The sequence below is a fragment of the Setaria italica genome, chromosome VI, assembly GCF_000263155.2.
Source record: "Setaria italica strain Yugu1 chromosome VI, Setaria_italica_v2.0, whole genome shotgun sequence".
Lineage (NCBI taxonomy): Eukaryota > Viridiplantae > Streptophyta > Magnoliopsida > Poales > Poaceae > Setaria > Setaria italica.
Window position 1 is genome coordinate 621,235 of NC_028455.1, and position 13,103 is coordinate 634,337.

At 50.3% G+C, this 13,103-nt stretch overlaps 2 protein-coding genes across 2 annotated transcripts; both read left to right on the forward strand.

Annotated features, from left to right (window-relative positions):
• Positions 1–170: 170 nt before the first annotated feature.
• Positions 171–7,170, forward strand: LOC101762745 (bromodomain-containing factor 2). The gene is made up of 8 exons (XM_004972394.3): positions 171–388; positions 532–1,363; positions 1,482–1,559; positions 2,257–2,494; positions 2,937–3,015; positions 5,062–5,203; positions 5,712–6,014; positions 6,413–7,170. The coding sequence occupies exons 2-8, from the start codon at positions 581–583 to the stop codon at positions 6,626–6,628; spliced, it is 1,839 nt and encodes a 612-aa protein (XP_004972451.1). The 5' UTR covers positions 171–388; positions 532–580; the 3' UTR covers positions 6,629–7,170.
• An 876-nt stretch (positions 7,171–8,046) lies between these two features.
• On the forward strand, positions 8,047–11,272 carry LOC101762342 (serine/threonine-protein kinase-like protein CCR4). Its single transcript, XM_004972393.3, has one exon. The coding sequence runs from the start codon at positions 8,229–8,231 to the stop codon at positions 10,827–10,829; it is 2,601 nt and encodes an 866-aa protein (XP_004972450.1). The 5' UTR covers positions 8,047–8,228; the 3' UTR covers positions 10,830–11,272.
• Positions 11,273–13,103: the final 1,831 nt, after the last annotated feature.

Consider the following 13,103-nt stretch of genomic DNA (forward strand, 5'->3'; position numbering starts at 1 on the left):
AAAAATGTGACTCGAAATTTAGTTCACCAAACAAAACCGTAACAATACAACCATGCATGAGGCACATCAAGGCCCACGAGGCCCACGAGGCCCATGGACGGCCTAGCAGCCCAGTAAAAACTGTACAAGACGGCCTGCCTACTCGCTGACACACACACGCGTCCCTCCCCGGCCGTCTGACACACAGAAAAGAAGCTTGGGCTCTCTCTCTCCCCCCGTCTCCGCCTCCGCCTGCTCACCTCCGCCCCGCGCGCGCCCCCGACCCGTTCCTCTTCCCGCGCAGCGCCCGTCCCCGACCGCCGCGACCTCACTCTCCGAGCTCTCCTGCTGCTGCTGGACGCCCGCCGACCCGAGATCCTCTCGGCCCCGGGATCGGATTCCTCCCCTGGTAAGGAACCCTAGCTTCGCTTCTCTTCTCTTCTCTTCGACGGGTGTCTCCACCTCTCAATCCGTTTCGTTCCGGGGGGGAATTCCTTCACCTTCCGCGCGCAATCTGAATCCGAATGTTTGTTTCTCCCCGTCGATTTGCAGCGCCGCGCCCGTCGATCCCAGTCTCGATCGCTGTTGGTCACCAGCAAGGATGAAGCGCAAGCGCGGCCGCAAGCCAGCGGGGAAGAAAGCCGCTCCGGCGTCCGCCGCGGCGGAGTCCCCCTCGCCGGACACCCCGTCCAGCCCCAGCACGGAGGCGACCAACAGCACGCCAGATCAGGCGGAGGAGGATAGCGCCCCGCCTGCCACCCAAGCACCGGTACCAGCGCCTGAACCACCACAACCAGCGGCAGTAGTAGCACCTCCTCCACATTCTGAGCCACCGCAGAAGCCCGCCGCCGCCGCCGCCCCAGTTAATCCTCCGGTGGACATACCGTACGCCAAGCCCAAAGTGGGCGCCGTGTACGGCCGCGTGAAGCTCAAGTTCAAGTCGTCCAAGGTGGTAGACCCACCGCCCCCGCAGCAGCAGGGTTCTTCGGGAGCTCAGGCGCCGGCCGCTGACGCTGCGAAATCTGAAACCGCAACCGTCCCCGAGGTAGCCAAAGAGGCTGAAGCGGAGAAGGCTGCTATCCTTACAGACAAGCAGCAAGCGGACGGGCAGGGATCGGAGACGAGTGATGCGGACAAGGAAAAGGTGGTGAGGAGAGTGGGAGGCATCAAGATCAAGTCGGTGGGGTTAGCTTCTATAGGGAACAACACCCCGGATAGGAAAGCTGATCCGGTGGATGAGCCTCCTCCGAGCAAGCAGGAAGCTGTTTCGGAGAACAAAGGAACTGAGGAGACGGTGGAGCCGAGGAGCTCGCAGGAGTTGGAGGAAAAGCAGTCTACACCAGAGCGTCAGCGTGATGAGAAAGAGCTGTCTGCTGCACTTGAAGTGAGTAGAATTCGGCTTACCTTTTTTAGGTCTATTGACCCTCCAAGTTTTACCTATGAGAGATCTGCTGAATCTGCATAAAGGTTATACTGAGAGTTTGTTTGCACTTGTTTTTCAGGCTATTAAGAAAGTCATGAAGATGGACGCTGCTGAGCCGTTCAACATTCCAGTGGATCCTGTTGCACTAGGAATACCTGTGAGTATTTTGTGCTATTTCTTTAATTTCAAATGTACCATAATGCCGCATCTGTTAAGCATGGCTTGCCTGTCCAGCGTGGCAAAACTGCCCTGCAAAACCACCTCAGGGCGTTGAGTAGTTTAGCCTGCACAAGTAGTACATGTGAAATGAAACGCTTAGTTGTCTCATCCTCCGAGAAGTTATGGCGTAACAGTTTCCATAAAGTGTATTCAGTTTGTCGTTTTCCCTGAGTTTCTCTTGCCTGTGTTACATGTATTTCTACTTCTATTTTTGGAAATCTAAATTTGGTGTAGTACATTCGATTTTATTTTCTCAGTACTGGTAATAAGAATTTTATCATGGGAATACTTATCTATCTAGCTAGGACGAAAGCTTTACCTATTCTTAATGACTTTTCAAGCAAAACCCTGCGGGGTAGATGCATTGCCTGTAACAACAGTCCTGCACCCCAGGTGCATATTGTGATATATGGAACATAGATAAGAGGGCAAGAAGTTATTGCAACTGCAAATGTAGATCACTTCAGTTGCAGTTTTTCTTTTCATTTTGTTTCACGGATTTCTCTACTTTATGTCTTAACCCAAGTACGTAGCTATATAAGCATATGCTTCTAGATCTACTGCAATTGGAACAATATTTTTCCCTCTTCTTTCGCTTACCTGTTTCCCAACCCTAACAGTTATCAACTTTATAGGATTACTTTGATATTATTGATACTCCTATGGATTTTGGCACAATATGTAAAAATTTGGAACGTGGTGACAAGTATATGAATTCAGAGGATGTATATAAGGACGTGCAATTCATATGGGATAACTGTACCAAGTACAACAGTAAAGGTGATTACATAATCGAGCTTATGAAACGGGTCAAGAAAGGCTTCATGAAAAATTGGTTGGCAGCAGGCTTGTATTCTGATGTGCCAGACAGCGGTAAGTATTGGATATCTGGCAGCTACCAGTTTGTCCTCAATTCACTTCCATTCAATGTTTGACTTGATTTGATTCTTGTCAACTGCTGCGATTTCAACTTTGAAATCTTTTATATACGCCATCAATGTCTATTTAATCATTGATTCATATACATAGCATTTATGAGTTATTTTGAAACCTTCAGTGAGCTGTGGGGAAAACAAAGCTTATTGCTTCATTTAGACACATCTAATGTGCATGTAGCCAGAAAATTTTGGGAAATTTTTAACTACAATGAATTGACAATGCTATCTTTGCACTCCCATCTATAGTTCTTGCACACAATTTGTTGCAATGGAAAACTATTCTTACACACAATTGTCATTTATTTCGACACATCTATAGTTCTCTTACACTTACATGTGCATGTATTCAAATATGTAATAACCCAAATGTTGTGTAGGTGGCAATGACAATACTGGAGATGAGGATGCCAAAGGCCACTCAAAAAGCAAGTCTAAGAACAAAAGGCGACGGCCAGGGTACGTCATTAATCTATTCTGACATCTGCATGCAAGTTTTTCAACTAGAGGCTAAACTATGGGAAGCTGACATGCCATGCAACTTCATCACTCATATAGAGTGGAGTATTTGCGATGTATAGTTTGTTGATAATGAGAGGTTGGAATTAAGGAAAATATTTGACAGGGAAAAAAGATGACCTCCCCATTAGAGCATGAATGATAGGAATTCTGCAACATTAACGGTTTGTCAGCAGCTTTGTTAGTCCTGTGTCAAGTGCTGGAATGAAATTTCCTTTTTGGGTTGGGATGCTTTTGGATGTCTTTTACTTTAATAGTTTCAGCCATGGTGGTGGGGGTTGTCATGGTGCTCTACATCACCATCCCCTCACATGAAACTGGCACCAACAGGTGCGCTACCCTCACGTGTGAATTGTTTGTGACGCCTTCCGAGCGAGCAATCTCAGTCCCCTCTCTCAGTCCATCTCTTTTCCCTCTCTCACCTTGTTATGCTACCCCAAATAGTAAAGTTTGAGGTGGTCAAATGAGGGTCCTGACGATAGCGCCGTTGTTAGATAGGCAGTTTGTTCCTTCGGTTATGCTTAGGCTCACACGCAATGTGCTGTCAGGCTGCGAGCGCATTAGGCAAGGATATGTAAGGAAGTTTCTGTTTCTATAAACCACAACCCTAGGACTCCTAGCCGCCACCACTCCCCCCTCCCCCCCCCCCCCCCTCTCTAAATCCCACCTGCCGCGGGGTCTGTCGCATCCTCTGCGGCCCTTGACGCCGACCTGATGAGGCGCCGCACCTACGACATGTCGAAGGTCCGCCGCAGCACTCGGCTGGCCAAGCAGCCGGCAATGCCGGCGGTTGAACTGGCGATGAGGAGCATGTAAGCACAGGCTAGGTTTTAACATTTGGCAAACGTAAAAGCTTAATCAAGGGGGAAAATGGGATGCATGGCAAAGGGGTAATGGCGGGCTTTCATTTTTGATGGTGGGTGATGAGATCCGCTGTTGATTTCAGCGGATTTAGCAGCAGTGGCATGAGTTCCATTGCAGGGGAGAGGGACTGAAGGAGGTAGAAAGAAAACTACTGGATCCCTGTCAGTTTCAGGGACTTTTCGATTTGTTTAGTTAGCAGTGGGCCCACCTCCTCCCAGGTTTAGTTTGGTGGAAATATCAGTGCTTCTACTTTATGTTAGATGTGGTGCTCCTATTTTGCTTCAACGACATTTTTGTGAGATTGAATTAATTTTTTGGTATTTGCGCGTGCCCGCGTCCAGGTTAGAATGCTTCAAGGTGTCATGAGTTTATATGTTAGGTGTTGCAGCTATTTATGTAGATAAGAAAATGTGAGAGTAAGCATTGCAAGGGAGCACTTCTATATTTTTCCTTTCCTGTGGAGAATGATTTATGATTTTTGCTCTTGTTTGTAATGGCAGCATTGCAACATATTACTTGGAAACATTTAAAATATGCACTACAAATCTCTATATAAACTGGGAAGAGTAAACTGCCTCACTATTCCATTACAGCATTATTGATAACCTAGAAAACTTGCATGATTTGGCTTTTAGAATAGTCTTTTATGTAAAAATCCAAGCAATGCATGAGCACATTGGCTAGTAATTTAATGAAGGATAGGTGGAGAACTGTGATATTCAAAGAGCATAAGAGAACTATGCATTTCTTTCTTTTTAACATGGTCACTGAATCAGGACTTCTGGGTCTTCCGGTGCTATTCCATTTGCATTTCTGATAGTGGATCAATGAGAATTGTTACCTAGCTGGCTAGCCAACCTATACTTCTCTTGTAACATGGCCACTGAAAAGGAGTCTTGATTTAGACCATCACTAATCAACACTAAGCACATATATTTGTTCCTCTCTACACTGGAGTTTTCCCAATGGTGTTCCTATTGAGAAAGTGCAGTGGTACTATAACACTACAGAAGATATTTAGTGTTTTTTATTTTATTTTATCCCCCCCCCCTTTTTAAGGAGAACAGTAGGGAACTAGTGACTATATTGTTTGGTGTTCTTACATGATGTCTATGAAAGCAGGAATGATCGCCACAAAAGTGACTGCATATGTGCGGTTTGTCAAGTTACACGGCGTAAGAAGGAAAGGGATGAAATATTGGCTGTTGTAGATAATGAAACTGCTGCGATGGATAGTAACACTTCTGACCAGCATGACATGGAGGTTAGCATGATCTAAATCCTTGGTTTGCATATACATTGGACTGTGCATGTTTTATGCTTTTTGGTCAAGGGTCTTCCCTACTGTGCGCTAGTTTTTATTTCTCCATATTTCTGCTGCCACTGTGGTGTCGTGATAGTCCCATATCATACTGTTTTCAATAGTACAACGAAGTCTCTGTTATCTGCAATTTTACATAGCATGAGAGTAGCACACTCATATAACACTGTTCAATGAAACAACCATGCCTCTGTTATCTGTAATTTTATGTTTCTAGTGCTTACATATCGAAATGATGCTCTGTATGTATTATGTCTGCTTGAATTGTTCAAAGTATCATCTTTGGCTTGTGTAATGAGAGCTTTTCTCACCGTTGACTTAGTTATGGCATTGTCAATGTGTTTTTTTTTTCTGTATTGGATGTTCTTATTCTCAGTGTATAAAGGACTAAAAGTGTTTCTGGGCAAGCAGACCATCTTCTCCTTGAGCTAATATATGCTTTGCATGTCAGGGAAACTCTGGTGCTAATCATCCTGGCAGTCATGATACTTCCTCTAGCCATGAGCAACCACCAAGGACTGATGTGTACAAAGAGACAGTGGAAGCAGATGATTCTGGGATTCGGATGGAAGATGTTGGAAAATTCTCCAGTGATCGGCCATCTAGTTTGCCGCATCCTGACTATGATGATGAGGGTTCTAGACAACATTTTGAGGGAAAAGAACAGGTTGAGTATAGAGATATGAACAGTAATGGAGAGCATACTTCCACTCAGCCTAATGAGTACTCTGATGTTGAGAATCACCAACATAAGGTAAACTATAGCTAGACTTCCAGGGTAGCCTCAGCATTTTGTTTCCATGTATATGTTGCTATTGTTTGATAATATGCTAGGATTAATAGGGGAAAAAAGTTAAGCTATATTGCGTAGTGGATGGGATCAATTGATTAACTGTTTGACTTCATTCATCATCTCTTCCTCTGTCCGCTCTTATGTCATCTGGGCAGTTTTGGTCCCACTCACATGCCCTGTCGGTACAGCTGTTAGTAGCTTACTGCACTCTCTTCTGTTTCTCTTTGTTATCACCCGCACGACATCTTAATAAGTACTACCAGCAGGCAGCAATCAGTATAGTGGGCACACAGTCATTGTTGTATGCTTATGAATCTGCAGAAAAGGCTAAGCTCAGCTTTTGTGTCATGTCATCACAGGCACAGATAGAGACCAGCCAAGAGGTTGAGATGGAGGAGGATTATCCCATGCTGCAGCTGAACCCTGCATTCCAGCAACTTTGTGCGAGCCTCTTCCCCAGCAACCCGAGCTCCACTTTCGGGGTCCGCCATTCACTGTTCCGTCCCCGGCGCCGAGCTCCAATGAAGGAGAGCCCCCTGCATGCAGCCATGGCAGAGTTAATGAAGCGTCGTTAGGAATTTCACCGCTTGGTTTTCTTTCAAGAGAAGCCGCTCCAAGGCAGACTTTGGCAAAGCTGTACCCTGAAGACGTGGAAACTGGTTGGGATGATGAGGTGGATTAGTCTATACGTTTTCTTTGAGCTCAGGATCTGGTCTGATGTAGGCGTGTGATTAGTTGAGGCATGCCTGTCTATTATAACATGGATTCCGAAATTCTCTGCGATTTTTGTATCGGGCTAATTGCGGTAGCCACATGTGGCTCCATTCCTTGCCGCCCTGGCATAGGGTTGGCCTGAACTTCCCCTATAATTGGAGGATCTGTAGGATTTGTTTAGTGTTTGGACAAATTCTTCTCCCCAACCGCCACCTGATCTGGGAAAAAATGATGCTTCTTCTTTTCCCCAAACACAAACAGAAGTCTGATCGGGGTACATGATTGAGAGTTGAATATTGCAGTGAATATTCAATTACTTGTGGAATCAGTTAGCCCTAAAACTGTCACCAACTCCAATGAGGTGCCGTGAGGCTATATTATATCATTTTGATAAGATTGTGAATGGTGCCTGGGCATATGTGGTTCATCCTGTATGGTTTCTCCGATTCACTGGCGATAAAGCCTCTGCTTATCGCTTTACGCTTGTGCTGGGTTTGGTTTCCAGTGTGTGAGTAGGAAATTTGTGTCATCCTTGAAGGATGTTTTAAGCATTCCGTAATCCTCACTGAATCTCTCTTTTTTAATTTTTTTTTGAAAAGGACTCTCTTTTTTAATGACTTGGTAGTACAGATAGTTGGCTTGCTGAGGTAGTAAACCTCGAGTGCAGTGTACTGCAGGCAAGTATGTTCCATCCCTTTCTTTCCATTTTAACCGCCAAAAAAAGACCCCTCCTGGAAATGGTTGGTGGTGAAATGAAACCAAGGGCATGTGTGTGTTCATCCATGATCCCTTCACTGGGTTTCCATGGTGGGTTGATCGAGGGTGACACAGCACCACATCAGTCTAGGGCTCGAACCCGGGTGTCCACCGTCCAATGGAAAAGGAACTATGAGATGGGAAATCCGTGTCGATCCACCATATTCCGTGGGGAAGGGAAGTCCGTATCGATCCGTAATTTGATTGCGCGTGGGCTCTATACTCTTCATGAATGGTTTTGCAATTGTGTTAACAGTAGAAAAGAAATGTTTGAATGGTTTGAAACCTCTTCAAGTATAGGACAAGATTCACATCAGCACTGGTTTGCAGGTAGAGGCACTTGAATTTCAACGGACCAAGTCAAGTCTACCAAACCAACCCCAAAACCTGCAACCTCATCATCAACTCATTATCTCCTCTCTCTCTCTCTATCTCTATCTCTCTCTCTCTCTAGCAGTTTTTTTAAAATTTTTTTTTATCAGATAGAAAAATCCACGGAACCGCGTTCCTTTCCCTCCATCCACCTACTAGAAACAAAAAGCGAAATCCAAGCAAAGCAAAGCGCCACCTCCGCACCCACTCTCTCCTTCCTTCTCCCACCTCCCTCCCTCTCGCGTCGCCGCCACGGCAACCGCCGCCGCCGGCGTCCACCGCGGGAGCCAAGCGACGGCTGCCTCAACCGCTCATGTCGTCTTCTCCCTCCGGATGCCAATGTCTCGCTATGCCCGTGCCGGCCACCGCTCTGCCTTCCCCTTCCTCCTTGTGACACGAAGGCCGACGACGAGCCTTGTTCCTCTCCCCCTCATCTTCTTCCTCCTCGCCGGCGCCCTCGGCGTGTGCTCGGCGTCGCGGCAGTTCTCGACGGTGGCCATCTCCCACGCGCCCAACGCCACCCTCGTCTGCGCGCTCGTCACCGCCAACACTAACGGCGGCGATGCGGCGGCCACGGGAGGGTCCAGCTCCAAGCTGCACTGCACCTCGCTCCCGGACGGCCAGCAGTTCGAGTACCCCTCCGCCGACATCCCCTACAACGCCATCGCCGCCGGCACCGACTTCCTCTGCGGCCTCATGGCCCCCGCCGGCGGCCACGCCGCCATGCGCTGGTGGTCCTTCTCCGAGGAGGCCACCTTCAACCGCTCCCGCCCCATCGGCCGCCGCCTCTACTGGGGCCCCTCGCTCCGCTCCCTCAACGCCGGCGGCGCCCACGTCTGCGGCCTCTCCGACGACCACGACCCCACCTGCTGGGAGTGGAAGGACTTAACGCTCCCCAAGGGCCTCGACTTCTCACGCATCGCGCTCGGCAAGGACTTCCTCTGCGGCATCCCCAAACGCGACAACACCAGCATGACCTGCTACGGCGGCATGAAGGCGCCGTCGTTGGCGATGCCGACGCCGGCGGCCTTCAGGACCGTCGCCGCCGGCCCCCGCCACGCGTGCGCCGTCGACGCGGAGGGCGGGTTTGCCTGCTGGGGCGATGGCGTTCCCGTGGTGCCGCCCGCCGAGCTGCCGGCGAGCATGTCAGCTATAGCGCTCGGCAACGACACCACCTGCATCCTCGACGGCCGCGGGATCGCGCGGTGCTGGGGCGGCGCGCCGGTGCCGGCGCAGTACCGGAGCACGGAGTTCGTGGCGATCGAGGCCGACGGCGACGCCGTCTGCGGCATCACCAAGTACAACTACTCCGTCCTGTGTTGGGGGAAGAGCGACCGCTTCGGCGGCGGCCGGCTCGTCTACAACGCCACCATGCCCGGCGCCTGCGCGCCCCAGCGGACCTGCACCTGCGGCATCATCCCGGGGACGGGGGCGCTCTGCGGCAACGGTGGCGGCGAGGGCGCCGCCGAGCTCGCCGTCTGCCAGCCGTGCCCGCTAAAGCTCAACGCGTCGAGGATCGTGATCGCCAACGGGATGAGCAAGCCGGCGGCGGCGCCGGGGGACGACGATGAAGCAAGGAAGAAGAAGACACTGGCGGTCGCGCTCGGCGTGGCCGGCGCCGGCGCCGCGGTGCTCGCAGTGGCCGGAGCGGCGTTCTACCTCGTGGCGCTCAGGAAGAGGGAGAGGAAGAAGACGCTGCGGCTCGGGGAGTCGTCGTCGCGGCGGCTGTGCCGTGACGTGGAGGCGATGGTGATGCCGGCGCCGCAGGTGTCGCCGCTGCGGCCGGCGCGGCCGCTGGGGTGCGAGGAGTTCACGCTCCGGGACCTGTCGCGCCTCACCGGCGGCTTCGCGGAGGAGAAGAAGATAGGGAGCGGCAGCTTCGGGTCGGTGTACCGCGCCAAGCTCCCCGACGGGCGCGAGGTCGCCATCAAGCGCGCCGAGCGTGGCGCCGGCGGCACCGGGCGGCGGCGGCGGCGGTTCGACGCGGAGCGCGCGTTCCGAGCGGAGCTCCGGCTGCTGTCGCGCGTAAACCACCGGAACCTGGTGCAGCTGCTGGGCTTCTGCGAGGAGCGCGGCGAGCGCATCCTGGTATTCGAGTTCATGCCCCACGGCGCGCTCCACGACCACCTCCACGGCGGCGCCACCGACGGATCGCCGCTGTTCGCATCGTGGGAGGCGCGGCTCCGGGTGGCGCTGGACGCGGCGCGCGGCGTGGAGTACCTGCATTGCTACGCCGTGCCGCCCATCATCCACCGCGATGTGAAGCCGTCCAACATCCTCCTCGACGGCGACTGGACGGCCAAGGTCTCCGACTTCGGCCTCTCCCTCGCCAGCGGCGGCGCGGCGGCGGCCGCCGTCGCCTCGTCCTCCACCACCGCCGGCACCGTCGGGTACATCGACCCGGAGTACTACCGGCTGCAGGAGCTCACCGAGCGGAGCGACGTGTACAGCTTCGGCGTCGTGCTGCTTGAGCTCGTCACCGGCCGGAAGGCCATCCACCGGACCAGCCAGGACGGCAGCGGGTCCCCCCGGAACGTGATCGAGTTCGCCGTGCCGGCGGTGGAGACGGGGAGCATCGCCAGGATCCTCGACGACCGCGTGCCCCCGCCGCGCGGCCACGAGGTGGAGGCGGTGGCGCGGGTGGCCAAGATCGCCTCGGAGTGCGTGCGGCCGCGCGGGCGGGCACGGCCGGTCATGTCGGAGGTCGTCGCGGAGCTCGAGTGGGCCGTCACGCTCTGCGAGGAGTCCGTCGTCGCCGCCGCCGGCGGCGCCGCTGGTTCCCGGCACGGCGGCTCCGACCTGTCGCGGTCGCGGTCGCGCTCCGAGTCCGATGATCCGAGCCCGTTCCACACGCGCGAACTCGGCTCCGGGTTCGGCTTCAGCCACGGCCCGAGCCGACCGGGCAGCCATGGCAGGTCTCACTCGACAATGTAAAATCTTTTTTTTGTTTTTTTATAAATATTGATATAGGAGGTTGAATTAGTTGCTGTCCATAAACATTTTTAAAAGGGAAAACAGAGAGAAAAATTCATCGACGGACCGACCGATCATCGATTTGATGTGTCTCATATATGTTAATTGTTTATAATTTAAAGTTTTGATTTGTAAAACAAAAGGAGGGAGAAAAATCTGAGTGAGCGTTTGACAAAATCTGACATGTAGAGTAGAGAAGAAGATAGGAGTAGTGGGTGAGTTGTAAGTAGATGATGGAGCTAATCTTTTTTGTTTTCTTGGGGTTGGTAGAGAGGTTAGAGAAGAAAATGTGTATAGCTGTTGCAGCAACTGTACTTAATCCAACCAACTGATGATGTTATACAAACATGCTATATACATGGAGATTGATTGGTTGCAATCATCAGTCTCACAATCATTTGTTTGAATTTCTCACAACTGTTGCTTAATTTGCTGTTCAAATAATTTCGCATTGCCAGCAACGAGCTGTGTTTATATATGGATTTGATCATTTCATAAATTCCTTATCTCCTGCAACTATTTGTTTGCAAGAATTTGATAGCTAATTGAATTCAATGGATTTGAATGAATAGGCCATGCCGCAATCATTTCCCCCTCTCTTTTTATTTTTTTGCTTGTTCCATAAGGATTAGAATATGTTCACAAGAATTCTAGCTGGATCAAGTCCACTTTATTGGAGATTATCAGTCTAATAGTCTACTAATTGCCTAGAAAAAGTCGTGACAGGTAGCTAATGAGGGAGAAAGAGATATGCTAGAAGGAAGGAAGGAAGGAGGTTAGCTAGGAAAATTTCCTTGCCGCTTACGCATGGAATTGAATACCGATGGCATGTTTCTCCAAAACCTCGCTGGAAACATCCGTGTCAAATTGTCAATGAAATTGCAGGCATTTGGTGGAGGCCCTAACCGCTCACCAAACCATCTATACACCTCAAGTACAGAGAACATTTCAAACCAAACTCATGTAAATACGCTTGTTCGTACACACCATTTGTTAAAAAAAAGAAAAAGAAGAAGAGAAATTTTTAGTGCAAGTGCTGGTGTGGCACCATGCTAGCACAACACCATGGAAATTGGCAATATGAAAGGAGAAGAGGGTGGCAAGTGAAAACAAGTCTAATACGGTAGTTTGCTAGGATTCCATCCACACTTAGACCGGCTCAAAACAAAGCAAAGAGAAGGTGACAGATAGCTGAACAAAAAAAAGATGCGTAAATACAGCCAAGGTGACAAGTAGTTTCCAATTTGTGGGCACACAGGGTCAACTCCTGGGCCAGGTCAGAGCCCTGCCTGCAAAGCCGGGATTCAGTTTCATCCAGGCAAAGAGCAAGTCAACGCCACCACGCACCAGACGAAAGCTAGCTGTAATCGGAGACCCTCTCTGATCCCTTGTGCTCCTCCTCGATTCGCAACGCGGTTGCATTCGGTTGCCTGTCCCTGTCTCTCACTGACGGAGTAGCAATCCCCAATCCAAGGAAACAGAAGAGAGGGATGGACAGAAAAAGAATGTCTTTTTGCGGCGTTCCATGGAATCGATTGCCGCGTATTGGGATTTCAGACTTTGTCGTCTCGTATCGACGAGAGGGGATCGGAATTCAATCAATTCTCTCCGCGCGCTTTCGGTAATTGGAAGCTAGCTTCTGGCCTTGTGTTCTTTGCTTCACATTAGCTTTTAGTTACCGGCTGCAACTGTTTCAGTCGTTTCACATCTACTAGTCAGAAGATACCCAAATACGCACGGCTTTTGTTATACAAGTAAGTACCCCTCAATCAACAGTCCTTTTCATACGTACAATGGTCATCACCCACGGTTCTATGCTCATGCTCATGATGAATTCTAGGAAAGTAGGTAGGAAAATTAACGATGAAAAAGAACTCATATTTTCAGAGCTGAAAACAAAAACGTCAGCACCATGGCGGAATTTTTTCCTGAATGGATGTCGGTTTCAGGAAAAGCTATATAGCTCTCTGTCACTCATCAGGAGCTGAGCTTTAATTTGCTGTTGCAAATTTCCAATATTCCTGATACACGAAAGCTGATCTATAATCTGATCTTGGCGACAGCGTCGTTTTCCAACCCCGGTCCGTCCGTCTCTTGCTTTGTTCCATCAAGTTAACATCAGTGCCGCTGCAATGCAAGCTAATTTCACTACTGTAGCTAGCATTCGTCTGCTGTCAGCTTCAGGTTATGGATACAAGGCCGGCCGGCCTGTGATGATCCAGAACCTTTTGCCTG